General features: G+C 37.8%; 1 protein-coding gene and 2 long non-coding RNA genes across 7 annotated transcripts in view; 1 reads left to right on the top strand and 2 right to left on the bottom strand.

The window, feature by feature from the left end:
* LOC117655498 (uncharacterized) overlaps nucleotides 1–2,217 on the bottom strand; it is a 67,597-nt gene extending 65,380 nt beyond the window's left edge. For all 3 annotated transcript variants that reach the window (XR_015728893.1, XR_015728892.1, XR_015728894.1), the window contains exons 1-2: nucleotides 2,070–2,217; nucleotides 63–1,902 (exon numbers count right to left, since the gene is read on the bottom strand). This is a non-coding gene — a long non-coding RNA (uncharacterized LOC117655498). The remainder of the gene's footprint in view (nucleotides 1–62; nucleotides 1,903–2,069) is intronic.
* CBX7 (chromobox 7) lies at nucleotides 1,625–25,397 on the top strand. Of its 2 annotated transcripts, none has more exons than XM_034403264.2 (6): nucleotides 1,625–1,937; nucleotides 3,788–3,831; nucleotides 13,830–13,895; nucleotides 14,991–15,057; nucleotides 15,742–16,084; nucleotides 19,442–25,397. In XM_034403264.2, the coding sequence occupies exons 1-6, from the start codon at nucleotides 1,869–1,871 to the stop codon at nucleotides 19,597–19,599; spliced, it is 747 nt and encodes a 248-aa protein (XP_034259155.1). In that variant the 5' UTR covers nucleotides 1,625–1,868; the 3' UTR covers nucleotides 19,600–25,397. The 2 variants fall into 2 exon arrangements, with proteins under 2 accessions (XP_034259155.1, XP_034259156.1); XM_034403265.3 differs by lacking the exon at nucleotides 1,625–1,937 and adding an exon at nucleotides 2,283–2,684.
* The window catches only part of LOC148112793 (uncharacterized), a 14,386-nt gene continuing 7,797 nt past the window's right edge, over nucleotides 21,399–27,987 (bottom strand). For both annotated transcript variants that reach the window (XR_015728895.1, XR_015728896.1), the window contains exon 2: nucleotides 21,399–21,810. This is a non-coding gene — a long non-coding RNA (uncharacterized LOC148112793). The remainder of the gene's footprint in view (nucleotides 21,811–27,987) is intronic.

The raw sequence follows: 27,987 nt of genomic DNA, 5'->3' as shown, positions 1-27,987 counted from the left end.
ATATCAGCCTCGACTGTAACTGTGCACAGTCTCTGGTCGAGGAGGCTCTCTTCAGTAAATACCTCATTATTGCCCCTTTTTCGCAGAGGACAAGCTCTCTCCAGCCAGGAGACATTCGTCATCTCCCTTGGGCGTGGCGCCAGACCTGACTTTCATCCCGAGTTCATCTGTCGAGGATTTTTCAATTAAAACCAAAATAATTAGTCCGTGACCAATTAGAGTGCAAAGGAAGGAAACAAACGGAGCTCCAGGCCAATGAAGGCTTAGGAAGGCAGGCCTCCGGGTAAATGAGGGCCAATAAGGGCACGTAAAAGGATATATTGAAAACGAAAGTTCCGACTTTGTAAACATCGCAGGATGATGCCTTTCAGCCTTTATCTCAAGCCTTTTATTTTAAAAAAAAACAATTACGGTGTCTTTTGAAAAAGGTATATAATGGGGCGGTCACATGAAAACAATCGCCCGCTGCAGAAACTGCATTTTGTTTTTCACCTACGTTATTCACCTAGGATTATGACGAATGTGAAAAATGCTGATAGGGACAGGCAAAATTGCAGGCACCGATACACATTTAGGACCGATCCTTTTCATGTCTACGTTCTTTTTATTTAATCGAATTTACTTCCAAATAAACCCACATAAAACGGCGCTGTTCAGATTTTCCCAACAATGCGATAACTCGGGAGACCGGGAAATTCTGCCTGTCTTTAGCTGCTGAAAAAGTCGTGCAAAAACGCGCGACGAGAGGAGGAAAATAAGGGGTAGAAATGTGTGTGATTTCTGACTGGAGTTAACGGAGTTGGTGCACTGCAGGGAGGGTGCCTTTTTTTTTTTTTTTTGCAGCTCCAACTTGACAAGACGCCGTTCCCTTTGGGTTCAATTTTGAATACTGTTCTAGAAACTTCCCACGACTACCACCTTGCGGATGCCAATTACAGACACCGGAATAAGGTTTGGTTTAAAGAATGGGCGACTCGCTATCCTCTGCAGAGCAAAACACTGTTGTAACATGACAACCTTGCGTTTTGAGCCAGAATGAGCGCATTCACTTAAGTAGAGCCGTGGGATTTCGTGAATAAGGTGTCGCTGATGCAAGTGTTTTTGCATGCAGGGCGCCTCCTGCGCACCTTCCTCAAAAATAAGGACAACTCGGTGCAATAAGGAATACTTCGCAGGTCCAATATGTGCACAAAACCTGCAGCCGTTTCGCTCTTTTTGTGAGAATTTGTGAGGCCATCGCTCCAGGGCTGATCTCTGTACTGCGCCAACACCGAACATCAGTGGGTAAAAACACCAGCCGTGAAAAAGGAGGCGGTCTTTTTCGCCCATTTCCCCTCGCAGGTTGAGGGAAGCTATTTCCAATTGCCATTTCACTCCTGCTTCCCGTTCCCTGAAGGAAATCATAATCATAATCATAATAATAATAAAAAGCCTGGCGTCTCCCACCCCCCCCCCGCGCGCGCCAAATCCAAAGGCTGGCCATTTCTGTTAGGCCTGCGGTGCGAATCGGGACTTTTATCTCACGCTCGCGCAGGTTCCTTGGGGGTGGAGCACGCCGCTCGAGCAGGTCTAAAGCAGGAGCGGTTTCCGTGCGCCCGGCTCCTCTTGACAAACTAGCGCTGGCCAGAAGGGGAGGGCGGGGGCTCGCTCGCTCGCTCGCTCTTCTCTCTCGCGCGCGCTGGGGAAAATGTTACGCAGGTTCTAAAATGGAACGTTAGCGGCGGCGTGATTGAGCTCTGGAGTGGAGGGGGTGGGGGCGCCCGGAGTAAGTAAGAACGAGAACAAACAGCGATAGCCGGCGCGCAGTTGGATACTTCCCTCAATCTGCGAGCAGCCGCTGCCTCCGCCACCTCCTTCTTCCTCCCTGTATGGAGCTTTCCGCTATTGGGGAGCAGGTGTTTGCTGTGGAGAGCATCAGGAAGAAGCGCGTAAGAAAGGTGGGTGCCGCTTCCCTGCGCCGACTTCGCATTTATTCTGCAGGGCTGTAAACGGCGTTTTAGGGAGGAAGGATAGGGAAGGCGGGATTTCTTCCATTGCTAAGCCTCCTCTTGGGACCTTTAATTACAAACCGTGATTCTAGCGGTAGCTGCTCTTGCTCTGCTCCCAACGCCAAAAAAAAAACCCAACAACACCTGCGCGGTACAGCGAGAGCGAAGTAGAGTACATCATCCTCTCGCCCCCCAGTTTGTACACACGCCGTAGTGCGAGTAGGGGGGCGTGGCGGAACTTCTCGTTTTCCCGCCGGCAGGGGGCGCCAGGGAAGCCCAAGAGAGGGCTGACTCGCAAGAGTGCAGAGAAATGATGGTGGTTGCACGTTTGTCACGTGGTGATACCCCCGTTGGAATGTGCACAAGGGTTGCTGCAGCGTTCCCCCGTGCGGGGTTAGGTCTGATTTACTCGTGTGCAAAAAAATACCTTGAGTTGAATAGACCTCACCTCCAGACAAGTAACTAATGCGTCTTGGGATTGCAAATTTAGGATTGCTGCAGAGTTGGGAGTGTTAAGAGTAGGGTAGACGTTTCTGCTAGAGGAAGAATAAATATGTCAAAATGGGTGGACGTCATATTTTTTAAATACTCTGCCTCTCGGATTGGATCATTTTTCTTGCTGCCCACGTTTTTGCTCTATAGACATAAAAGTATCCTGATGAACAGAGAAATTGGAATTGCATGTCTTGGAAGAAGGTTAGCTATTTTCAGCAGCTTTAGTGAAATTTGAGATTGTTCTAAGATGAAGTGAATATGATTATTTGGGGTTTTGTTTCATTTTTATCAAGTTGTTTAGGCCATAAATATTCATCATTGCCTGCATGATTTAGCTGCCTTTCAGAGATAATTTGTGCTAATCAATGGGTTTCTTTGATGTGAAGAATGTCAGATTATTGTATGAGTTGAGGATTGCAAGACTGTATCCTTTTTTTAAAAAAAAACAATGTATGGATTTTTTTTAATAATTTGAAGCACAATATCAGTAATTTTAGGAGAGAATTCACTCAACAGTTTATCAAGTGCTTCCTAATAAACTGGAAAATAGTATATCAGCTCAACGCTTTTATTGCCTCATACTTATTTGCTTTAAAAAAATCTATGGTGATGGCCTTCCATTGTGGTGGGAGATGAAACCATCACTTCCCTCATTACTTCCCATCAACTAAACACAAGCAATCATGTGTGCCTTTTTCTCCATGATTTCTTGTGTTCAGTTGATGGAAGTAAGGAGTAGGCTGGCATTCTGTACTGTGAACCAATGAGTGCGGGTTTATAGATGGGGAGGAGGCTGAGGATCTTGTGCAGCAATTCCAGCAATTATCTGCACTACCTTAGATAATCTGAGAAACATTCCTGTAGCCCAGTGTTCAGACTATTGCATAAGACCCCTAATTAATTATACTGTAATCTGCTATAAGCAGAGCTCCTGTGTGATGTACCAGAAGCCCTTGCAGGCAAAGGGATGAAAGTAGCAAGGTGCTCAAATCAGTCATCCTATCTAGCAGGCAGGATTTTTTTTCTTCCCAATTTCTCAACATTCCTTCTTAATCATGTATAGATGGGTTGTTTTCTTGCCCTTGTGGTGCTTTGCAGTTTATGTGCCCTGCGAAGCCTTTGGATATGCCTCCAGGGCAAGCCCAGGAATTGCAGCTCAGAGTGTGGAGAGGTTTAATTATAAATGCAGAGAAATGGGCAAATTGAAGGGTGCTGTTTGTTAGAATATTTTATAGATCTAACTGTTTTTGTGGGGCTTGATGGCACTGTTGATTTTACTTCCTTTCCTTTCTCTTTTTCTATAGGGTAAGGTGGAATATCTGGTGAAATGGAAAGGATGGCCCCCCAAGTAAGTTTGGATTATATTTGAAAGGTTTTGTAACCATTATCTGTCTTGTGTTTTATTTTTTTTCCCCCTGTTGGCCTCAGCTTCAAGAAAAGGATCTACTTAGGTTTCCCTAGTTGATTCTTTTGAACTGAGTTCAACTGATATGTTTTTTTTTTAAAAAAAAATACATTTTCTTGTGGTATTGTGGAAAATAGTTCAAGAATAGAAGTACACGTTCCCAAATGAAACATATATTTTAAAAATAAAAGGTTATAAAAAGAGTTATTGTTCTTGGAGATAATACGGGGCCAAATGGAATGAGTAAGGAGCAGATTGTGATTTTGCTAGTTGAACAATAAATAAAAATTTGCTTGCCACCCGTCCATTATTTGAGGTGGTTGTAATAAGTGGACATTGGCAGAGAGTGACGAAGAAAAGAGAAGCAGATCCACTTATTGTGTATGATATGGAGAATAGCAGAGGTCTCTTTTGTACAGTTTAGAAAAGTTTCTATTTAACTGATCGAAAACTGCTGTAGAAATGAGCTGGGTTCTCGGTGTTGTTCACCAGAAGCTTGTGTGTATATGTATCCTTGACAAGATGGCAAATTGGTCAGTGCCCAATTTTATTTTAGCCTTAGATATCTGGCAACATGCCTTTGTCTTCCTAATTCAAATAGCATAGAATCAGCCACATTATTTCTTCCTAGAATGTAAAGTATATAACTTCCATTCAGATAACATTGTATTGCTTAAGCATCTACAAGATAGTTGCTTGGTGTTTCTAGCAGTGTTGTGCTTTCCAAAAGTTAATTACATTTCAACAGGCAGAGTAGTAATCTGTTATGCAATATGCTGTAGTGTGAAGCAATAAAATCATGTATGTAAAAAAAAATATTCCTGTTAATCCAAGCCATAGGGACATCTTCGTTATTCTACCAAAACAAATTATATTGTAAATATAATTTACATATTTCAATGGAAGTTAAAATGGGCCAAATGGCACAATTGATTTTAGATTCTAGATGGCACAGCTTTATTGATGAAGCATGTGCTAGTAATTTTGAAGATTAATTTTGTTTAGAAATTTCGCTGCTCAAGGCCCTGGATTTTGGTTCCTTAATCTTGTTCTCACATCACCACTGAACACAGCTGTAGACAAATCATCTGCCAGGATATTACTGGTTTCCTGCTAATCCTGGAGTTAGATTCTGAATGGGCATCAGTTTTTGAACAGAAAGGAAGATATCCAAACTATACTCTCTCTTATCAGTACTAATAGTGTTTCTTAGTGTAATCATGGAGGTATTAAATAGGTTCTCATCACATGTGTTGGGATTATGTCTCTTTGGATTTTTAGCCTCCCTTTAAATATCAGACTAAAATTTGGTTTAATTTTGTGCATTATAGAGACTACTTTGAAGAGAAGTTCACTCTATTATTTCTTAATTCATAATATTCTTCCACTATATCAGAAATATTTCTGAATTTTACAGTTTCAGGAAGCAGCAAAAATCCACCTCATAGTATCATTTGCTGTATTCCCTTTTCATTCCTATTCACTTTAATAAAATAAATCCCAAATAAATTAGGATCTTTTAGTTATTCTGCTGGGGGGGGGATCCCTAAAAGACTATTAGTACTGCCAGAATCAATTGGAAATTAGCCTTAAAACTAACCATTGATTTTTGTTAGAAACTCTCTTGCAGATCACTGTTTGTTTTCCCTTTGATTGCCCTTTTTTGATACAGGTCTTTGAACATTAAAAATGCATTGTTCTGGGCTCTATTCTAGATTAATTGTATAAAGGAATTAATTTCTGATGGCACCTATAAATGGCTACGGTATTTCATTCTGTGAGATAGGAGGCAAATGGCTGCAGATCAAGAATTTTTGGCTGGGTTTTTTGTGTGTGTGTGTGTGTGACTCTTTCCTCTCCCCCCCCCCAAATTAATTTGTGTGCCTCTCTAAAAGTTGCCTTCATGCCCCACCCATCAGAGCCAGAAGCCAAGAATTTGGTTATAGCTCTGAGTCAGCTGCAAGCTTGTTTACAACTTGAGTTAGAAGAAGGGAGGGGGAAGGAGAGAAGTGATCATATGACTTGTATTTTCCAGAATGCGTGGTCTGCAGTTCTGCTGCAGTCTGGTCCTTTCTGTTTGTGTGGTGGTGGTGTATGCGTTTGTCTTGTGTGGCGAAGTGCACTGTGTTTCTATATGCAGTGTTTTCTTACCGCAGTCAAGCAAGAAACTGAACTGCAGAGGAATGGGCAACACCCATAGGATATTTATTAAAAATTCTGATCTAAGATTCCCCCCCACCGCCCAGTGCTACCTCCCTTTTCCTCCCAGGAATTCTTAGCTTGCTCTTTATTTGCCGATTAAAAGTGCTGCCAAAATCTCCCCCAGCAGAAAGGAAGGAAACAAAATTACCATTTGTTCAAATGGCATTTTTGGGTTTAATCACTTTTCATTGTGGACATTGGCACAAAAGAGAGATGGGGAGAGGGGGAAGGGATTTTAAAAGGCTGGATTAAAAAGGGGAACAGAATATAGAGGAATGAAAATGAAGCTGAAGAAGTTAACTATTTTTAAACCTTGTCTTTCTCCTATGAGCAGAATCTGAAAGGCATCTTTTAAAGTAAACGTATTGACTTATATCATATCTCTTTCCCTCAGTCTCAAGGCAGGTAAAACAGTTTTCTTGCTGCATTTATCTTCTAGTCAGACATGTGTAAAACTTGTTATTTTTCTATTTCATATCATAGGCAATGAGCTGGAATATTTTATTTCATAACATGATTTTCCACCATCGCGTTTAGGGAAACATTGACAAATAAAAGAAAGAACCTGCTTAATATTCTCCAAGATTGGAATTTGAACTGACACCAGACGATAGACAATCTAAAGCCCTGAAATTTATTTCCTAAATCCAGGAGCTCCTTGCCATTGGCCAGGCTGGCTAGGATTAACAGGAATTGGAGATCCAAGTAGCTGAATAACAAAGGATTATATTCCCTGGAGATTACCTTTCCAATGTTATGAAGGACTCCGTAGCTTCAATAGCCTTGAGATTGACACCCATAGGAGCTGGAGCTCCTGATGGAGTTACCTTTGCTGGTAGGTCAAAACTGGAGAGGGAAACCTAAGAAAAATCCCCCAAGGGATATTCTGCAGACGCTAGAAAACAATATGACAAAAACAACCACTTAGGAGAGAAAAAATCAAATATGGAAAAAGGCAAAGTAGTTCTGCATTGGTGCCAAGAAAACAATGTGACATTGGTTGAAATATTTAAGTATAGGTCTCATCACCTTTGCATTCCAATCAAAAATACTCTTAACTATTAGGGAAAAAAATGTTAAACACTCAAAACCAGTGCTGAAAGAATCATTATTTTCAAAGACACACAGTTGTGTCTTGTGATGATGAAACCAGTGCTGAAAGAATCATTATTTTCAAAGACACACAGTTGTAACGCAGAATGTGAGATGCATGAACCGGGGAAAAGGAAAATTGTCAAAACTGAAATGAAGCATACTAAACAGAATGTTTCGGATCTAAATGAATTCAGGTGGTCCTGATAACACGGTATAATTTCAGGACATGTAGCAAAGATTCTAAAATAGACTATTGGTCCATACATGCTGGAACAAAGCCCAATTAGAAAAATTACATCTATTACAATTAGTGGCTGTACAATAAATACCAATGTTCCATAAAATATGTAAGTATTATAGATGCAATGGTAGAAATCTGAAATCACAGGAAGAGTTAGATTGGGTAAATAAAGTACAGTATGTTTCAAAAGAGATTAGAGGTACTAATACCAAAGCAACATAAACATAGGCTTTATAACGGGACATCAGTAAATACGCAACATCAGAGTCAAATCAACTATATAATAAGAAACAGAAGATGGAGAAGTGCAGTTCAGGCAGCCAAGACACTTTCAGGTACAGATTATGGAAACTAGGAATAATTGGTATCAAATATATAGGACAAGCCTAGAAAAAGAGCACAACTATGCCAACAATATTGGACCTGAATGATATAGAGCTAGACTGTAAAATGAGTATGAGAGCTAGATTAGTTTAATTTACTTTATTGTCATTGTACCTTGTACGAAATTAAATGCTATCTTCAGTGTATATCATACATAAGAAAACTATAAAAATAAAACAACACACATCTTTCACATTCTATACAATTGAATTGAAAACCCTTGATACTGCATTAATATTACACTATACAGTAGAATTCAATATAGTTACTGCTCTGCGATAGCTGTTTTTCAGCCTGTATGTCCTTAGTGCAGGGGTTAAGACATCAGACTAGAAACTGGGAGACAGTTCTAATCCTGCCAGCCCAAAGCCAGTCATGACCTTGAGCCAGTCATTTTCTCTCAGCTCTAGGAAGGAGGCAATGGCAGACTACTTCTGAAAAACCTTGCTAAAAAACCTGCAGGACTTAGCCAGTTTCCAAGAATCTGACATGATTGAGTAGAAGAAGAAAAATGAACAGGATTCAGTGTATTTATCTAAAAGAAAATCTGAGAAAAAGATACTGAAAAACAATTCTATAGCTCATGTTACACTGTGGATATTATAAAGGCTAACTGATTTGATGGAGTACATGATTATTATTCTGTGAAACTTTTTCAATGAACAAGAAGCTATTGTAAAAACTGGACTTGAAAAAGGCTACTTCAGGATAGGAAAGGGAATGAAACAAAGATGCATATTGTTTCTTTAGGCATTGTAAGAGAGAATGGACGGAATCAAAATATTAGGCCAAAATAGTAACAATTTGAGTCATGCAGATAACACCACTTCGTTAACTGAAAACTAATATATACATGGAAGAGCTTACTATGAAAGTAAAAGTTAAAAAATATGAAATTTGAGTTAAATATTAAAAGTACAGTAAATCTTGAGTTTAATGAGCCATTTCAGTGGAAAAGGCATTATGTTAAATCTAAATGTCATTAAATCTGAATTTACATCACTGGCATTAATTTATGTTTGGATTAAATTGTATAAATTGTCACTTGAGTAATTAAGTTATTATGCAAATGACATCATGGACACAAATCACATAATTTATATTAGTCATCCAGATTATTTCAGATACAGTAGATTTTGCCCATTATTTCATGGAGGTATTTGGAGTAAAAATTAGTCTGTCCTTCTAAAGCAAAACGAGAATTTACTATAATGCCAACAAGTAAACTTACAGTTGATATAAAGAAATGATAGTGATAAATGATGGTTACTTTCCTTAGGCTTAATAATGAATAAAGATGAAAAAAAAATGTACAGCAAAAAACTTTAATAAGGCTATGAATAATGGGAATGCTTTTTATGACAAAAAAAGTTCAAAATAATAAAACTTTATATTGGTAATGTATGGCTTTGTCGACTGGACACTGAATAGTGAGACAAAGAAAATAGATGTCTTTGAATTATGGACCAGGATACTGTTATCATAACAAGAAGAACCAGTCAATTTTGGGTCAGTTGAAGACTGAGATTATGTTCAGTAGGGAGAAATTTTCATACTCTGCAAATATGACATCTGCAGATGATCTAGAATAATGTTGGGTCACTCACTCACTCTCAGTCCAACTCGCCTCAAGTTGTTGTGGAGAAAATAGGAGAAGAGAAGAACCTTAGATATTTTCATCACCTTGAATTATTTATACAAATAAAGGCAGGGTAAATAGAAGAGAAAAACAACAGATAAAATGAGTAGACAGAATTAAAGAAATTATAGAATTGTACTTTTTTACAATTGTACTGAAAGAAATTATAGAAATTTTTAGAATTATAGAATTGTTCTTTCATTAGACATCCCAACAGGTATTAAATTAAGCTTAATTAAGCCGGAAAGTTATTTGAAAACCAAAATTGAATAGAACACACATTTTTCCCCTCAAATCAACCTTTGCTTACTCCTTAACTTCCTCATTTCAATAATCTTATTTGGTGATTGAAGGAGTCATTTTAGATTGTTATTAAACTCATGAATATGGGAATTGGAATCCTTGTTTAAAATCCTCAAGTAGATTCTTATTATTTCACTATGTTCTCCTCCTCTGTAAAATAATTTTATTTATTAATTAAATTTATATGCAACCCATCTTGCTATCTAAAGTGACTTTGGGCAGTTTACAATGATGACACTTGGTGGTAAAATTATGCATATTGCTGAGAAAGTAGAATATGTTGTTCTTTTGCAATGCTAATATCCATCCATGGACATTATGTAGGCATTGTACAAATAAATTCAATTTCTTTCTTCTAAATCAATTTTTAATTTTTTTATTGGTAGAATATATCAATTTTCTCAGTCAACCTAGACTGTGATTTTTATTTTGATATTGTATGTTCGTGATCATATCAAATAATTGAGTTGCAAATTGAAATTTTCCTAGATCATGGCCCATTTCATCTATTGCTATTGAATTATTAATACACAGGCCCAGAATGTGTATCACAATATAATTTTGCCTTTTTTCCACTCACCTTATTAGAAATGCAATCTAGAAGAAATAAATTCTTAGTTAGTCATGGATGTATTTCTTACTAGGTTTATGATTGCAGATGAAATGTCAAACACATTCAGTAAATTGATTATAGACTGTATCAGTCTATATCTTAATCCTAGAATTAAAAACATGCTTTCTAAAATTATGAAGAGAAAAAGGTTTAGAGATGGATATATGAGAGCTGTGGTAGCACAGTAAGAGCCAGAGTGGCGCAGTGGTTAGAATGCAGTATTGCAGACTAATTCTACGGACTACCAAGCAGTTCGATTCTCACCGGCTCAATGTTGACTGAGCCGTCCATCCTTTCAAGGTCGGTAAAATGATAGGCTGACTTTGTAAACTGCTTACAGAGAGAGGGTTGTAAAGACTGTGAAGCAGTATATAAGTCTAAGTGCTATTGCTATTGCTATACTTTGAGCCAAAGTGACATTGTAGTTCCAACCACACAAAGATTTATCTACTCTCCTCTGGAGATTGCTAGAGAATAGAATATAATTATCAGCAGGGTATATGTTGTATTTTTAAGGATGACAATCGGATGACACATTAGATGTGTACACATACAATATACCATTCCCATGGCTATAGACATGGAGATCTGTAAACATCGGTTTTCATCTAATATGCAGTAGAATTGCTTTTCTCCTGTTTTCCTCCCACATGTGCTCTGTAGTGTTTTTCCGAGCAAATATGGCAGGCTGGGAAGAAATTTGTGTTCCTTAGCACAATCTAATATGATCTTCCAGCTTCAGATGCCAATGAAATGCAATAAGTATAGTCTGAATACTTATTTACATAATGGCTTGGAATAGTAATATAGAAACGCTATCTTCCTAGAATTCCTTCTGTAAGCAGAGAAGAAACCAGTATCTTATTCATGTCCAGATGAGTAGAGCCAAATACCTTGGTTCTAAGGTGTTGATTTTTAGAAGAACCATCTTTTATCCAATGGAATAACTTTCTTTAGATAGCATGTAAAGTACATTTTATGGCAAACTGAAAGGACATCTTAGTAATTAATTTTTATTCCTAGTACTGTTTCTTGGCAATTTGGACATTCTGAGTTAGGAGAAGCTGCATAAATTAAATAGTCATTTTTAACATTACCTTTGTTTGGTCCAAGTATGGAATGGATTAAGACCCTTAAATATAGGGAATGCTTCTGATTTCAGCATGTTTCTACTTATTGAAGTACAATTAAGGCCTTGAAAAACACTATCCTCTCCTTTGATCTCACACGCAAGGCACTCTCAGGTTCCCTATTAAAGTTAAATAAGCTGGACAAATGTTTCTCAACTTCAGCAAGTTTAAGCTTTGTAGACTGCAACTCCATATGGCTGGGGAATTTTAAGAGTTGAAATCCACATAGCTTAAATTTGCTGAGTTTGAGAAACACCAAAATAGACAATTTTAGTGTTAATTTTTCCCTGAAGTAGGAATTCCTATAAAAATGTACGTGTTAAACCTTCAAATCGGGTGGGTTCTACTTACCTTTATTACTGGTTTGCATCGCGCCCACGCACACTCCTCTGCGCATGCGCAGATCAGCTATGATGACGTCCGGGTCAGTGGGCGGAGCCTCCCACCGGTTTTACTACCGGTTCTTGTGAACTGGTCCGAACTGGGGGCAACCCACCACTGCTTCAAATGCTTAATAGGTTAAAACTAACACTTTGAATGACTTCAGAAGCCAAAAGCCAATGCATTGCCTATAGAACCCATGTTATGTGACACTATCAAACTCCAAAATGTATCTTCGGGCTATGAAGGCAATTAGGAACAGGAATTCTGTTACAAAGCTTCACATGGCCTGGTTGCTTAGCGATGGCAATTCCAGCAGACCCAGTTGCCATTGTTAAATGGAAACTTCATGTGATTGAAACTTCCGACTTCCTGCCAGCTTCCCCATTGACTTCACTTGTGAGCTGCTGACAGGGAAAGTTGGAAATTACGATCATGTAACCATATCTTACTGAATTTTGTAATCGTGAAGTGGGTGTAAATTGCTCAGATTGCGATCATACTCCTGCAGAGATTCTGCAACAGCTGGAACTCCAAGGACCTGTCATAAGTCAGTGCTATTGTAACTTTGATCACTGAATAAATGATCATAACCTGAGGACTACCTGTAGTCTTACTACACTGCTCAAAAAAACAAAGGGAACACAAGCAGAAGACCTCCGAGATCTGAATGAATGAAATAGCCTTATTAAATACTTTGTTCGTTACATACAGTAGTTTTGTGTTCCCTTTAGTTGTTTGAGCAGTGTATAAACTACTGTATGTAAAGAACGAAGTATTTAATAAGGCTATTTCATTCATTCAGATCTCAGAGGTCTTCTGCTTGTGTTCCCTTTATTTTTTTGAGCAGTATATAATTAGTCCTTGACTTACAACAGTTCATTTAGTGACCATTCGAAGTTACAACAGCACTGAAAAAAATGACCAAATGACCATTTTTCACACAATCGTTGCAGTATCCCCACGATCTTATTATCAAAATTCAGATGATTGGCAACTGACTCTTATTTCTGATGATTGTAGTATCCCGGGGTCATATAATCCCCTTTTACAACCTTCTGACAAGCAAAGTCAACAGGGAAGAAGGCAGATTCACTTAACAGCTTGATTCTAACTTAACAACTGCAGTGATTCACTTAACAACTGTGGCAAGAAAGGTTGTAAAAAGAGGCAAAACTCACTTAACAAACGTTTTGTTTAGCAACATAAATTTTGGGCTCAATTATGGTTATAAATTGTGGACTACCTGTAAAATGTATTCTTTTTAAAGTGGCTTTATTATGTTCAATGTTTTAACTGTCCCACTGTGAATCTATAGGGAATCAAAAAGTATGCTAAAGTCCTCAGAGCATTATGTTCAGAGTTTTACACTTTGTATAATTAAAAATAGCAATGAGTTTATATTTCATACTGGTTAATGCAGGCAAGAAAAACTGTTTATAAAAGATAAACTTCTTCCTGCTTACTATCACTGTAAAGAAAGGTTGTCTGAGTGGAAACACTGTTTTTTCCTGGTTACTTTATGTAGGAGAACCTAACTGACCTTGGCTTCTGTAGAAGAAGTTAAATTCGGCCTGCTTAAAAATCCCAAGGCTTTGGCCTAGATTGAGTGCATTGGGAAAAAAAAATCCAGGTAATCAATCCGTATCCATGTAGGTACCAGAGATTAATTTCAATCAAAGGGAATTCTTACCTACAAGTGAATTAAGTTATTTAATGTAGGCCATGAATAGGAATATTATTTTATTTTTTTGTTTCAAGAGATCAGTCTTACTTGATCCATTCCATGTTGTAAAAGAAAAACATTTTAGAAGTATACAGTAAAGCTTTAAATACTTATTTATCTCAGGACTCCATGTAATGAATAAGGAGATACTAGAATGTAGATCATTTGAACAAAAGCCCCAAATTTACCCAAAGTGTTTTGATTGATTTCTCTAACTTTTCTCTTAGGTACAGCACATGGGAACCTGAGGAACACATTCTTGACCCTCGTCTGGTGATGGCTTATGAAGAAAAGTAAGAACATTTCTTCCCCCACCCCTCATTTTGGAAAAATTAAACCAAAACCTCTGGCTTTTCTGGGAAAGGGGTTGCAGCATGGCTATACCAGTGTTTCCCAATTTTGAGCAACTTTAAGATGTCTGGACTTCAACTCTCAGAATTTCCCAGCCAATGTATAGACTAAAACCGTTTCTCTCAGTTCATCTAGGCAAGGTAAGGTCACACCCTTAGCTAAAATATGAACTTCCTGGTGTGGCTTAGAACGTCAATTTGCTATGTTTTGGCCGTGTTGCCTGGAAATTCTGGAATCTGTAGTACAACACATCTGAAGGGCACTGGATTGAAGAAGGCTAATGTACTAGTCAACCTTTTTGTTGAAAGCACTTTTAGATTTATTTAAATTGTTGACAAGGGAGGATCATTTTGTGTGCATGTTTGAGTAACACTTTTTAGTTTATAATGAACAATTGTATTAACTCTGGAGAAAATTAGACGCTATAATTACCAACCCAATTCACATGAACTCCTTCTTAATTTGATCTACACTTGAATCAGCATTTCCTTGGAAGTACCGTATTTTTCGGAGTATAAAACGCTCTGGATTATAAGACGTACATACCTTTTTTGGTGAGGAAAACAAGAAAAAGAAATCTGCCTCTGACTCCCAGCAATTTTGCCTCATTGTAGCAAACAGCAAATAGCCTGCTTTACTTTCATTTTTGTTTTCAGCACAGCTTGATTAGCACAAGAAAAAAAAATCTGCTCCCAGCAATTTACCTCCTTACAGCAAGCAGCAGAGGCCCAATAACTTGTGCTAATTAGGCTGTGCTGAAGCTGAAGCAAGCTGTTTCTTCTTGCTGTTTGCTGCAAGGAGGTAAACTGCTGGGAGGCAGAGGCCAAAGAGTAAGGGCCAGTGTGTGGGCAGGGCTACATTTGGTATATAAGACACACCTAAATTTTCACCCCCTTTTAAGGGGGAAAAAGGTGCGTCTTATACTCCAAAAAATACGGTATGTGTCAATAATGTGAAGGAATATCTGTGTACAAAACGCTTTGTGGATTTGTGCTGTTTCAACAAACAAAACTGCTAGGCATTTTCTGTCTCTTTAGGGAAGAAAGAGAACGTGCCTCAGGTTACAGAAAGAGAGGCCCCAAACCTAAGCGCCTGTTGCTGCAGGTAATATTTCAGATTTACTAAATGTTGATGCCTATTCCTAAATCCCAGTATTGATGCTGTAGTTCAGCCTCTCCCAGTTTTGAATTCCCAGACACCATGAGCTGGAGAGAAAGCTCTGCTAGTCTTATTGCAGCAAAAGCAATAGAATCTTCTGGGATCTGATGTAAATAGATTGTGGGTCCTGAAAACATAGGACATCACAAGATTCTTCTTGGCAGATATTACTAGATTCTTAACTTCTTTCAATTTTAACTAACATATACAGGGAAGATAGGAGCTGTAGTCCAGCAATTTCTAGGGATAGCTAACCTTCCTTTTCTCTCTCACCTTATATTTTAATCATATACATTGTGAAAGGAAAATTAATTTTAATTACATCTTAACTAAAAAAAATACTGTGCCCATAGCTCAGAGCAATTTTATATGTTCCATTGGTGACAGTCATTGTCCAATGGAAGCTTTTGCTCTTGTGCAGATAAACCTTAATGCTTTTACTCATGAAATAAGCTCAAGTAGAGCTCATGAAATGTACACACTGAATTATTGACCATTTGGCTGAGTAGAATTTGGGGAGCTGGAAGCCCAGGGCCTTGGAAGAACCTAGAATTTTTGCAAGTTGTGGCTTGTGTGAACCAAGCTGCATCACAGACCTCTTGAGCTGAGCGTTCTTTTCTTCATTTTCAGAGACTATATAGCATGGACCTGAGGAGTGCCCACAAAGGGAAAGAGAAACTCTGCTTTTCTCTGTCCCGGAGGTTTGGGGGAGGAGGAAACAACTTGGCAGGGGCCAAGGGAGGGCAGACAGAACTGTCTGAGAAGAGTGGGGGAGCGGTCCTGCCCTTTCCTCTTCGGAAACAGAGCAAGAACCAGAAGTACCTTCGCCTTTCACGGAAGAAGTTCACCCGCATGTCAAGCCTGGAGAATCGGAATCGTCGTCGAGAGTTCTTCTTGAAGGAGCCTGTGGTCCTTGAGGACAGGCAGCCACCCAATGATTGGGATGATGCAACGCAACCTGCTAGCAAGGAAGGTAAGCCTGGAACTATCCCCAGCTTTGCCATGCCAACTTCATCTTGCTGGGTGGCCTGTGATTTTTCTCTTAACCTGAGACATTCTGTGTATATAAATGGGGACGGAATCTTTAATTTGCCATTCATACCTCTTAGGCACACACAGTTAGTTTAGTTTAGTTTAGTTTATTTGATTTGTATACCGCCCTACTCCCGAAGGACTCAGGGCGGTGAACAGCCAACAATAAAATACATAGATACAAAAAAATTTAAAAAAACGAGATAAAATCAAATTAAATCATTTTGGCCCATACAGATTAAAACACCCCAATAATTTAAAAACAGATTAAAATTTACATATTTAAAAAAGGGAAGAGATTAGGCCAAGCCCACCTGATGGAATAAAAAGTCTTCACAGAAGGTGAAGGTGGAAGGTGCGCAGATCCGGGATCCTCCGTATCTCCGGGGGAGCTCATTCCAGATGGTAGGTGCCCCCACAGAGAAGGCTCTCCCCCTAGGGGCCGCCAGTCGACACTGTTCGGCTGACAGCACCCGGAGGAGTCCCTCTCTATGAGAGCGTACTGGCCGGTGGGAGGCTATTGGTGGTAGTAGGTGGTCCCGTAGATAACCAGGTCCTAAGCCATTGTTCTTTGGCAGCCTGAGTTAAAAGAGTCATTCCAAACCAAATTCAGTCAGCAATTGTTCAGAGTTATGACAGAACTGAAGAAATGGTAGCTATGAATGGTCCTCAAGAGTTCTGATTGTTGCAGTAACGCCACCCCTAGAAAGTCAATAGGGAAGCTGGCAGGGAAGGTTGCAAGTTGCTGGGGTACATCTTCCCCACCTGTGCATTCTTCCTCAGCCCCTCTGTCTTTGTGCTGCTACTCATACACCCTTGCAGCCCCATGCACCCTCTCCAACCCTCACCATACTTCTTGGGCACCCACGCCATTCCATTCTTATGAACCCCTTGCTCCCTCTCCCACCTGGCAGTAACCACTTACTTACCTGCTGGCTTCGGATTTGCAATTTCTTGCTGACTTCCCCACTGACTTTGGTTGTGAGAAGCCAGCAGGATTCGGTTAACAATGGAAACCAGGATTGCAGGGATTGTTGTCACTAAGTGATGCAGTTGTACTTTACAACTGCTTCGCTTTGCGACAGAAAGTCTGGTCCCATTTGCCATTGTATGTCAAGGATTGTCTATATTGTTGAGCCGTAAACCCTTTAAATCCAAGCATCAGGTCAACAAGGTTGGTTGGACTAATGGAAAGCCAGTTGCTTGCTAGGTCAGGTGACATTTGTAGAGTAGCCTTGCAGCTGCTGCCAACAGATACCACAGGTGCAAATGCTTTTTCCTACGGATGATTCAAGCTGCACTTTTGGTAAGAGCTCTTAACACCATTTTGCATATTCTATCTAAAATATTTCTAATATGACAGACAAAATACACTGATCTTCTTTGCTAGCTCTTCTTTAATGTACCCTACGAAAGTTATTCCCTTTTCTCATAAAACTTAAAAGATTTGTAAGTCATGGTCAAAGAAAACTAGAAGTAAACATTGAGGTATTTACGCTGCCGACCAAATGCCCTCAAAAACTTTGGACAGTAATTCCCATATCCCAGCCAGCATGTCCAGCACATCTGAACAGTTCCAGGTTGAAATAATTGGATCAGCAGTTCTGCAAAACTATAGGTTTATGCTTGTGAGGAATCAAGAATGTTATAAATGGTTCATTCAAAGTTTTTAGTGTAGGTATATATGAATTTTACTTTTCGTTAATAAGACATTTTATATTTGGGCAGTTTTGTGTTTATGTTTACATTGCCTATTATTCTATGCAAAGTATGAAACAACTGAGTGACTGATGTATATTAACTCCCAGTGAAGCTATTATATGCATATAACTTTGATTTCAAATGGAATATTCACATCAGGACCTGGACTCTTTGCAAAGATAACGTGCTATATTATGAGTGAAGCAGGGTTGCTTTCTGGATATTGTCATTTGATTGGTTATGCTTAAAAGCACATATGGATATGAATGCTTAAATTACTTCACCAGGTATCATCCACAAATTGCAAAGTCTGCATTCATATCCATAGGAACTATTTCTGAAATTGTACTAATTTTAGAATTTACTAAAAGGCAAAGTCTCCTTTGAGCATGCTTTTTCTTGGCATCTTTGTGAGAATGGTTTGGCGTTATTTTCTTCTTGGGCATTTATTCAATTTCCAACCTGATCTACAGTTCTGTTTCTTAAGGTCTCATTCAAGTGCCTCTAAGATCAATCAAGTTCTGCTATGTATTGTCAACTATTTTAACTCAAGAGCTTAATGTTTTATACTATGTATAGGTGGGCAGAGCTGGGATTTGGTTTGAGGGCAGTGGACGTACAAGTGCATAAATCCTATCTGTGCTGCTTTTGCTTTTTTTAAAAAATCACAAAAAATCAGTAGGAAATGCATCTCCAGTATAGTTGATGATCAGAGATATGTAACTATATTTTTTAATTGACCTCTGTTTGGATGGGATGACATAAGGAATGCCATTGGATGCCACTTGGATGGAATGGGCCCAAAAAATTCGGGGTAGTTATAGAAATATAGTTATAGACCCCAGTCAAATATCCATTGAAAAGCCAGAAATATCATTTTAAAAGGTGCATATTCTTATTCTATCCCCAAGTAAAATTGAATGGTGCAATATGGATAAAGAACAGAAAATGAGAAATTTCCTCTTTTCTTGTTTTCATTGTATAAAGACCAACAAGAGAAGGCTAGAGAACATATTGTAAATTCAGTTTGCTGTGGCTGTGAAGAGGAATTTGTTTAATTCCTATGCCTTTGCAATTAACCCTCAAAAAGAAAGCATTTTAAAAGAGTAATAAACAGTCCTTTTAGATCTTCATATGCAATTGCTGTTTTCTTGTATTAAGTATTAATGGAAGACACTGGAAAACATCCCTGTGGTATTTAGTTTCACAGTATAAATACAATTGGAGTGAAAGTACTTTGCTAGTGCATCACTGGATTGGGGAGAAGGTATGTGGGATCTGAATTCAGTTGTACAATATTCCCTTTTAAAGTCTTGGAAATTCTCTGGGGATAGATAAATGCTAATGTAATTGATTGCATTGCACTGCCTTGATTGGAATTGCTGGAATTATAGCAGTATTTGCACAATTACGTATTTGTTGTATTTGTGCAGGCATGTGATTGTGATCCTGCTACCTTTTCCTTCCTAGAGTTATGTGTATCTATTCTACAAGAGTTGATCTGTTTCATGAGCAGGCATGACCTTTTTTTTTTTCTCCTTCAATTTGTTCCTCCTCATCACAGTATTTGTTTTTCTGCCCTCTCCCTTTTCCACAGTGGGCCCAGAGGCAACAGAAGGCCCTTTTTCCTGGAGCCCTGCATTGCCCCCAAATGAAGTGACAGTTACAGATATCACCGCAAACTCCATTACCGTGACTTTCAGAGAAGCTCAGATGGCAGAAGGCTTCTTCCGAGACCGGAGCATCCAGTTCTAAATCTGGTGTTTGTTAACTTTTCTTTCTCTCTCTTGGTCTTTCCTCATTAAGGGAATTTTTGAGTTTGAGTTATTCCTGCATTCCCAATCAGGTTTCATTACAATTTCAATGATACTATTTAGAAAAAGAGAGTGCGGGGGGGAAAAAATCCCTTTTCAAATGTTTACAAAGCATTTTAATTTTTTGGACAAATGGTCATACTGATATTCTTTTCGGTTATATTCACCTTTCAAATACACAAAGCAGTGTGAGGATTACCTGTGCTTTCCCCCCTTCATTTGTTACTATAGATAGAAAAAGAGTGTATATATATATTACTTGTTTGTTGTTGCTTCGTCTGTCTGGGAAACTGAAGCTTTTTTCACTGGCAAAGATTCTTTTTCATGGTGCATTGTGGAATAATGTCATTTTCTTAGTTATGGCATATACCTTCTGCACTCAAAAGTTAAGGGCTCAGTGTCTGAAATAGGAAAGAGGCCAAATATAAATATCCCTGACCTCTTCCAAGTTATGTGAACTTCTCTAGGTCAGACTGCTTCCCTGATCTGCTTCCCTCCAGGTGCATATATAAAAACATTACTCCCCTTTTTCTTTTGGGTGTCTGCCTTTCAGTTCTTAATGCTTTTTCATTTACTAGTACTGTTAATGATGGGGCTTGCTGCCATCCACAGCGCTTCCAGAGATGCTACAATTTAGAGAAGCAACTACAGCTGGTATACTGGGCTTCCAAAGAATTGTGCTGGGTTTTTCCTTGCTTGTGGTTTATTAGTAACAGGAGCACAAGAAAAAGGTATTGCTATAATCAGGCATACAGGTATAAGAGAAGCCTAGCTTGTTACTTCTCTGATGAGGTAAGCCCAGTAGTTTTTATGGTCTTTTCCTAGGAAGCCTGCATCTTTTCAGAATAGGAATTCCTCAATAATTATCACTGGCAACCCTACAGTATGTAGTCATAAACTTGTTTCCATGTGTCCTTGAGTATGAAGACAGCTTGGGTGGAATTGTTGCAGATCCCAAAAATTTTGTCTTACTTCAGATGCCTTTGTAATATGAAATAGGAGGGCTTAATATCTAATTAGATATATAGTGAGTTCTTGATATATGAAATTTGGATTGCTTATTGGAAACTCAAGCTTATATCCATTTACAGGTTTGTAGATGGATGTAGAGAGTGGACATGCTTTAGCATACATGCATTGTTGATTTGGTACACCAAACATACCCCAAGAGGAAAAGATACAACCATTCTAAAATAAAAAATTGAGCCCAAGAACTTGGCTCCTTTAATTAGCTTTATATATGTTTCTTGTTCCCTATGCAGTTAATTACCTGGCACATGCACACAAGGACTGTCCAGTGTATTTAACTCTTTAAATAGGTAAATAATTGGGAGACTTTTTTTGAAACCAGATTCTGTTTTAGGCAAGCCTCACTGGACATCTGGTTGTCAGTTTGATACTATTAAGATATGTACACTTACAAGGACATTTGGACTGTGTGTAACTGTGTGTATGAAACAATATTTTGCTAGGCTTGAAATGGTTTGAGGAGCACTGCATTAACATTCTGTTCTTACTCAAGTGGATGGGGAACTTCATGCATCTACAATATGGAAATGTTGCATGAGTTAAAAGTGGAAGTAGTTGATGGAGTGAAGAATTTTTTAGTAGAGTCAAAACAATTACCAGTTTTGTTTAGAAATTTAATCAATAGTGGCATATTGACACTGATTTTTTTGTGCTAACTGATCCAATACAGGATCAGAAATACTAGAGCAGAGAAATGGATTGAAAGATAAGTATGAGACAAAAATTTTATTAATTTGTTCTCCAAATTACACTATTTGATTTTTTCCTCATGTTGGTACTTCTGTATATTTTTCTGTACAAATATTTTATGAAGATCTCTGCCAGGAGAAGCTGCTTGCAGTTATATAGGACTCTGTCTTGCACTTTAGTACCTTGAAATTTGTGCTGGACTTCTTTGTGAATGCTTTGTTTTGTTTTACAGAAACTGTTGTACCTATAAATTGTATAGCTTTAGCATATGTTCTTGTGAATACGTGCTTCTTTTAAGTTTGCTTGAACAGATGAACTCTAGAAAATAATTTTCCTATGGAAAGTGACAGTGGAATGGTAGAAGGCAGAACTGCAGTCCAAACCCTAGTTTTTGAAGAATTTAAGTCATCTGAAATGAAGATGTCTTGCTTTACTAAAAAAAAAAAAGAGAGAGAGAGTAAGGATTAAAAGCAAAAAACCAATGTGTATAGCATGTTCTAATGCATCTTTTAATCACTTCTGATTTGTTTACTGCTCTCCACTTTTATCCCACAAAAATGCTTTTTCCCTTTGATTGATTCAAATTCTTTATTAATTCAGAGATTTATAAAAATAGAAATGTTAAAATCATGTGAGGCTTCTACAACTAGTCTTCCATCAAGGCTTTTACTACCAACCTGATGTCAAATTCTGGAAGGGTAATTTGGACAAAGTTGTTACTTGCCAATTCAAAGAAGCTATTTGTTGATACTCAGTGCAACAGCTGCTGGTTTTTTTCTTTCTCAGAAGTTTTAAAGGAAGAGGTGTCATTATGGGTCAGAAGGTGTAAATTGGGATAGTTTCACATTATTTCACACTGACAAAGGAAGATTGATTTCTTGAAAGTGGGGAAGGAATATATTCAGCTCCCACCTTTCTGAACTATTTTAGCCTCCTTTATTCTACATTAGATTGCAGGCAGCATTAACATAATAAGAGCCCAATTCTTCTGAGCTCTTAATATGAGTCCCAGAGAAAATATGAAAGCTATGCTTTCCCCAAAGAGTTTAGGCAATGAATCATGGCTTAGCATGATAAACAAACTCCATTTGTATGTTATGTGAGTGAAGCTGGAAACTGAAATTAATAAAACCCGATCACCTTCAACTCAAACTTATCATGTGATGATGGCATAAATTTATTATAGATTTAATGATTTAAGGGAATAAATAACAGTAATTTTGGTAAATATGCAGTTGCTAAAGGAATGGTGTTAGTTCAAGAGAGCAGAAGATGCAGTTTAATTCATGTTACATTGCTTAAAATGCACCATTTCCTCCAATAAGAAAAGTTGAGTATAAGTTGAGTTTAAGATGATCTTCAAGAAGAGCATTGTCATATGTATGTGTATGATTAATGAATATACATTTCATATTATATCATTATATTGTACATTACATTGGTAATGTTTTCTTTGGTTTCTAAGACACGTAGAAAATTTGTAGCTTCTCAGTTTCTAGTAACATTTTGCTATACTATTCAGGATTAGATGCATTGCTTCAGCAAAATGTAGCATTATTATGGCTGTAGATTTTTTGATCCTTTAGTTTCTCCCATTTAAAAATATGCCAAAGTGATTAGTATAGTACCAACATTTTTAAAGTTGTTCAGTGGTCACAAAGTTAGTCCAAGTCTAGTTTGAAATCTAATCCTATTACTGTATATTTTTTCCTGTTTAATAATTCCTATATGCATAGATAGTTGAGCTGTTCATATTTTTGGTGTGCATGTATTTTATGTGAGAACGAGTATGTAGAGAAAGGGCCATTTAATTTGCTGCAGCTAAAATGTATATATGCTATTTGTGCATATGCTTTAATGCCTTGTGCCAAAGAGAAGGTAAGATCATTTGATGTTTCATGTTTGTATTTTCAGCATGATTTGGAAAAGTAACCTCTTAAGATAGATAACAACAGAGATATGAGTAAATGTAAAAGAGAGAGAGAGAGATGAAGTTCTGTATTAAGGAAATCTAACATAAGTGTATAATTTGATATCCTCCAATAATATAGTACCTTAATAGATGCTGTTCCTTGCGAGAAAGATTCTTTTCCTTAAGCCACTGAAGGATTAAAGAAAAAAATTGCAATAGTTTTGAAGACTACCACAAGTTATTGTATAATTATGTTGATGTTTCTTGATGTGCAGATTGATGATGAAATAGAAGCAGCTGTAATATGACTATACAATCATTTTTGTATGATGAGCTTGGGTTGTCAGTTGCACAAGACCGTATGGCATTCTTTAAGAAATGTTAGGAAATATGAACTTATTAAAAACGTTGACATGTACTAGGTTTTCCTTTCCATTAATAGGAAACTTTCTTTAAAGAGACAGCCCCTTAGTATGAAAAATCTAATATAAAAAGGCAAATTTTCATCACCTACTGGAGCTAAACATTAATCATATACAAGTTTAAAGTAGATTTGAAGAATCCTGAAAAATTTATAATTTCAGACCCATATAGATATTGGGCTTCAGCCCTAGTCTAAAGCTTAACAGTGAACAGAATTTATTGGAGGAAGGGAAATTTTAATATATCAAAAATACAGATTTTAATTGGCACAACTAAACTTCACACATACCCTCAGTGGGAAGAGATACAAAATATATTTGCACTAATGATTCTATTTGGCTGTAATGTAGTGTGTCTGTACATCTGACAACCAATTTGCAGGTTTGTATTATGGCAAAACCAATCTAAAATACACAAAAGTTGATACGAAGGGTGCAGTCCCTATGCATCTTACTGGGAGTAAATACTAGTGAGCACATTGATGCTTCCTTCTGAATGTAGGATTGCACTGTAAATGCTTATTTCGATATATTTAGGAATGGCATTATTAAGACAAAAAATTAGCCATTGTAGACCCCCGACTGCTGTCCTTTTATAAATTGTGATTAGCCTTTCAGACCTAACTGCACAGTAGGTTCCTCATTTCAGAAAAAAGAGAATGACTGTTCTTTAGAACAATTCCAAGTTTCCCTTGAACTCAAAAAAACTTTCCAGATACCAGCAATAAGTTTTTTCTGATAGATTCCTCCAGCTTTGTGCGCACTAGTCAAACGCAGCCTTGTGACACTCTTCCATTTATGTCTGTATATATGATGTATATTTTAATGCATATTTTTCAAAGTTCACCTTTCCCTAACAAATTGCACTTTAATAACTTATTAGAGATGTGGGGCTGCATCCAGCTATTTTATGGGATATAAACAGCAGCTTTTTCTTAATGGCTGTTACAGTCTTTCATTGGTAACCTTTTTTTTAAGTGTGGTCAGAAATACCACAAAATCGAAAAAATTTAAAATATCAAAAGAGGGCATTATTATTATCTACTGAACTTAGAAAACATGTTAGTGCCAAGAACATCCCATTTAAGAGGGTTTGAGCTGTGTTCTTGTTGTTTGCACTGCTTGATGTGTCAGAGTGACTGCCTTGAATTAATTGCTTATTCCTATAGTCTTGTTTTCTTTGGGATAGATATGGCAATGTATTTGATGGATGGAAGAAAAACAGGCCAGGTGTGTTGTTTTATTTTTCTGTGTATTATTTTGGGAGGGGAGGTTAATCCCTCATTAATGGCATGGTACTTGAGTTGATATTTTCCTGACCCCAGTGCCCAAGTTACCTTTGCACACAAAAGCTTCCTTTGCACAGAATGAGCTTCTTGGGATTTTTGTACAGACTAATTGAATGTATTGGAAAGGGAAGGGTTCAGGGAACAAATTCCAAACAAAAATTTAAAAATGTAGAAATTGCAGATTTAATGCCTTTTTGTGAGTGTTTGCTGCGAAACAGAGATTGTAATACAAACAAGGAGGACAGAGCGAATTTTAATTGATGCAATGTGTGGCTTTATTTTTGTACCGATGATGGTTAAAAGACTGTACAACATCTATTTATTTAGATGATTTATGTGGTAAATGTTGCAAATAAGGCTATCTAAGAGCATTAAATGAGAACTGACATTTAGCTAACACCCTGTTTCTGTGTCTTCCTTTGATCTCCATTGTCTACAGTTCTATGCTAGGCCAATTTTCTGGAAACATCTGTGACTTGGATTGTGGATGTATATAATACTTATTTCCTCTCACTGCCATTCACTGCCAGTCTTCTCTTCATACTGTAGAATAGTGCCAGGACAATATAACGTATTTAGAGGGTATTAGATTTTGAGGTGAGGCAGCATACACTTAATTCCTGTGCAAAGCTATGGCATTTACAGTTGTTTGCCATCCAATCTGCTCTATAGTGTATTTGTATGAAATATTTGTATACATACTGTTTCAAGTCCTGTGGAAATTGGAAAAAATCCAAAGTGGTAGGTTGGCATGATAATTGCAAAAGGTAACTGCCATGGACTTGCAAATCACTTGAGGTTTAGGAGGAGGAGTTGAAAATGCTAAATATATCATGTCAGTCTTTGAGTAAAACCAAGGAAAGGGGATTACTTTAACATGGATTTCCAAACATTTCCCTCGACACTGTGAATAGTTGTATACTGAGCCTCTGTATATCAATCTCCCAATCAAGTGATATCTATTTAGGTTGGCATTAATTTCTAGGATGAACAAGTATCTTAGAATTCTGGGACTTTTACTTTACTCCAGATTCAGGGGAAAAGGTGGGTGGGAACTGACTCTTCAGCATCTCATGACCACAAGGGGGCAGTAGGGCACAGATAAAGAGTTAAGTGTTTTTCTCTTCTGCCTACTCTTTGTGTAAAGAGATAGTTTATTGGAGATTGTTTCCTTTTGCCTTTCTTCCCCTACACACAAATGCAGAGTACATGCTCTTCAGCTTTCCTCCTGGTAGCATGTAACTAGATAGGTGCTAGATTTTGCCTACTCCAATGTTTCCTGCAAATAATTTCCTTTTATGTTATAGTTATGTTTCACTCATTATTGTTCAATTGAAGTTCTTATTATTGAGAACAATAATACCAGGGGTGGTTCTAAATTTTTTTACTACCGGTTCTGTGGGTGTGGCTTATTTTGTGGGTGTGGCTTGGGGGGGTCATGTGACTGGGTGGGCGTGGCTAGCTGGTCATGGCTATGTGTATAGGGACTACTCAGAGGGCTGAAAAAAGTCATTTCTGACAGGTCCTCGCACTTTTGACTGGTCCTCACACTTATGACCATCCTCACATTTATGCCCGTGCACCTCTTCACCATGGTGACAAGATAGGTCAAAAAATGTAAAATGTGAGGACAGTCGTAAGTTCAAGGACTGGTCAAAAGTGCGAGGACCAGTCAAAAATAATTTTTTCAGCCCTCTGAGTAGTCCATATGCACAAAAGGACTACCCAGAGGGCTGAAAAAAGTGATTTCTGACAGGTCTTCACACTTTTGACCAGTCCTCGCACTTATGACTGGTCATCATTTATGCCCATTGTAGCATTCTTAACAACCGTGTCACTCATTTCACAACTGCTTCTCTTCATGGTGACAAGATAGGGTGAAAAACGTAAAATGTGAAGACAGTCGTAAGTTCGAGGACTGGTCAAAAGTGCAAGGACCAGTCAAAAATAACTTTTTCAGCCCTCTGAGTAATCCATATGCACAAAAGGATACAGCAATAGAGAGGGATGAAGGAGGAGAAGAGAGGGAAGGAAGAGAAGGGAGGAAGGGAAGGGAAATTAGAATAGGAGTGAGGGTAAGAGAGGGAGGAAGAGAGGAGGAGAAGGAGAAAGGAAGAGGAAGTAGGGAGAAGAAGAAAAGGGGGGAAGAGAAAGTAAGAAGGAAAGAAAAGAGAGAGGTGGTAGGTTTGAGGAGAAAGATTGCTGTACAATAAAAAAGATGAAAGGGAAGAAAGGCAACCCCAAACAAATATAAAGATATTAAGATAAAGAATGAATTGTTAAACTTTAAAGAATAAAAAGAACAAATATGAATAAATAGCAATAATTAGAAACACACATACAAAAATACAATGTATTTTCTTTGAACAGAGTATTTGGCCGGCTCACAAATTTAAAGAGTGTTTAGTCATTTCAATTAAATTTACAATTTCTATATTTCTTTTTTGCCATATTTATTCCTCATCTATTTTTTTAAAAAAACCAATATTACCCTTCATCCTCATCTCTAATCTTAACCAAAAGAGCCTTGGTACTACAGTGGTTTAAAGCACCCTGTTATTAACACAGCTGCCTGCAATTTACTGCTGGTTCGAATCTCTCCAAGGCTCAAGGTTGACTCAGCCTTCCATCCTTTCTAAGGTAGGTTAAATGAGGACCCAGTTTGTGGGGGCAATAAGCTGACTTTGTATAAATATACAAAAGTATGAAGGCTATTGCTTAACGCACTGTAAGCCGCCCTGAGTCTTCGGAGAAGGGCGGCATATAAATCAAATTAAAAAAAAAAAAATCAAATTCAATTTTTCCCTTCTATTCTATATTATACCCCTGCCCATTGTCATCTATTTTTATATCCATCTTCACATTGGTTAATTATGTAATATTACAGTTGTTTAATACAAATTCAACATTTTAATATAAATCAATTAGTTATATAACTATCTTTTTTGTATATTAATCAATATGAACATGAATATTCCAATTATTTC

Source organism: Pantherophis guttatus, chromosome 7, assembly GCF_059756535.1.
Source record: "Pantherophis guttatus breed Tessera chromosome 7, ASM5975653v1, whole genome shotgun sequence".
NCBI classification, from domain to species: Eukaryota; Metazoa; Chordata; class Lepidosauria; order Squamata; family Colubridae; genus Pantherophis; species Pantherophis guttatus.
The sequence above is the reverse complement of the archived record's forward strand: the minus strand, read 5'-3'. Positions and strand labels throughout refer to the sequence as shown.

Coding starts and splice junctions, on each gene's coding strand:
- CBX7 (XM_034403264.2), top strand. CDS start 1,869: ATGGAGCTTTCCGCTATTGGGGAGCAGGTGTTTGCTGTGGAGAGCATC. Junction 3,832..13,829: donor TGGAAAGGATGGCCCCCCAA/GTAAGTTTGGAT, acceptor CTTTTCTCTTAG/GTACAGCACATGGGAACCTG. Junction 15,058..15,741: donor CTAAGCGCCTGTTGCTGCAG/GTAATATTTCAG, acceptor CTTCATTTTCAG/AGACTATATAGCATGGACCT.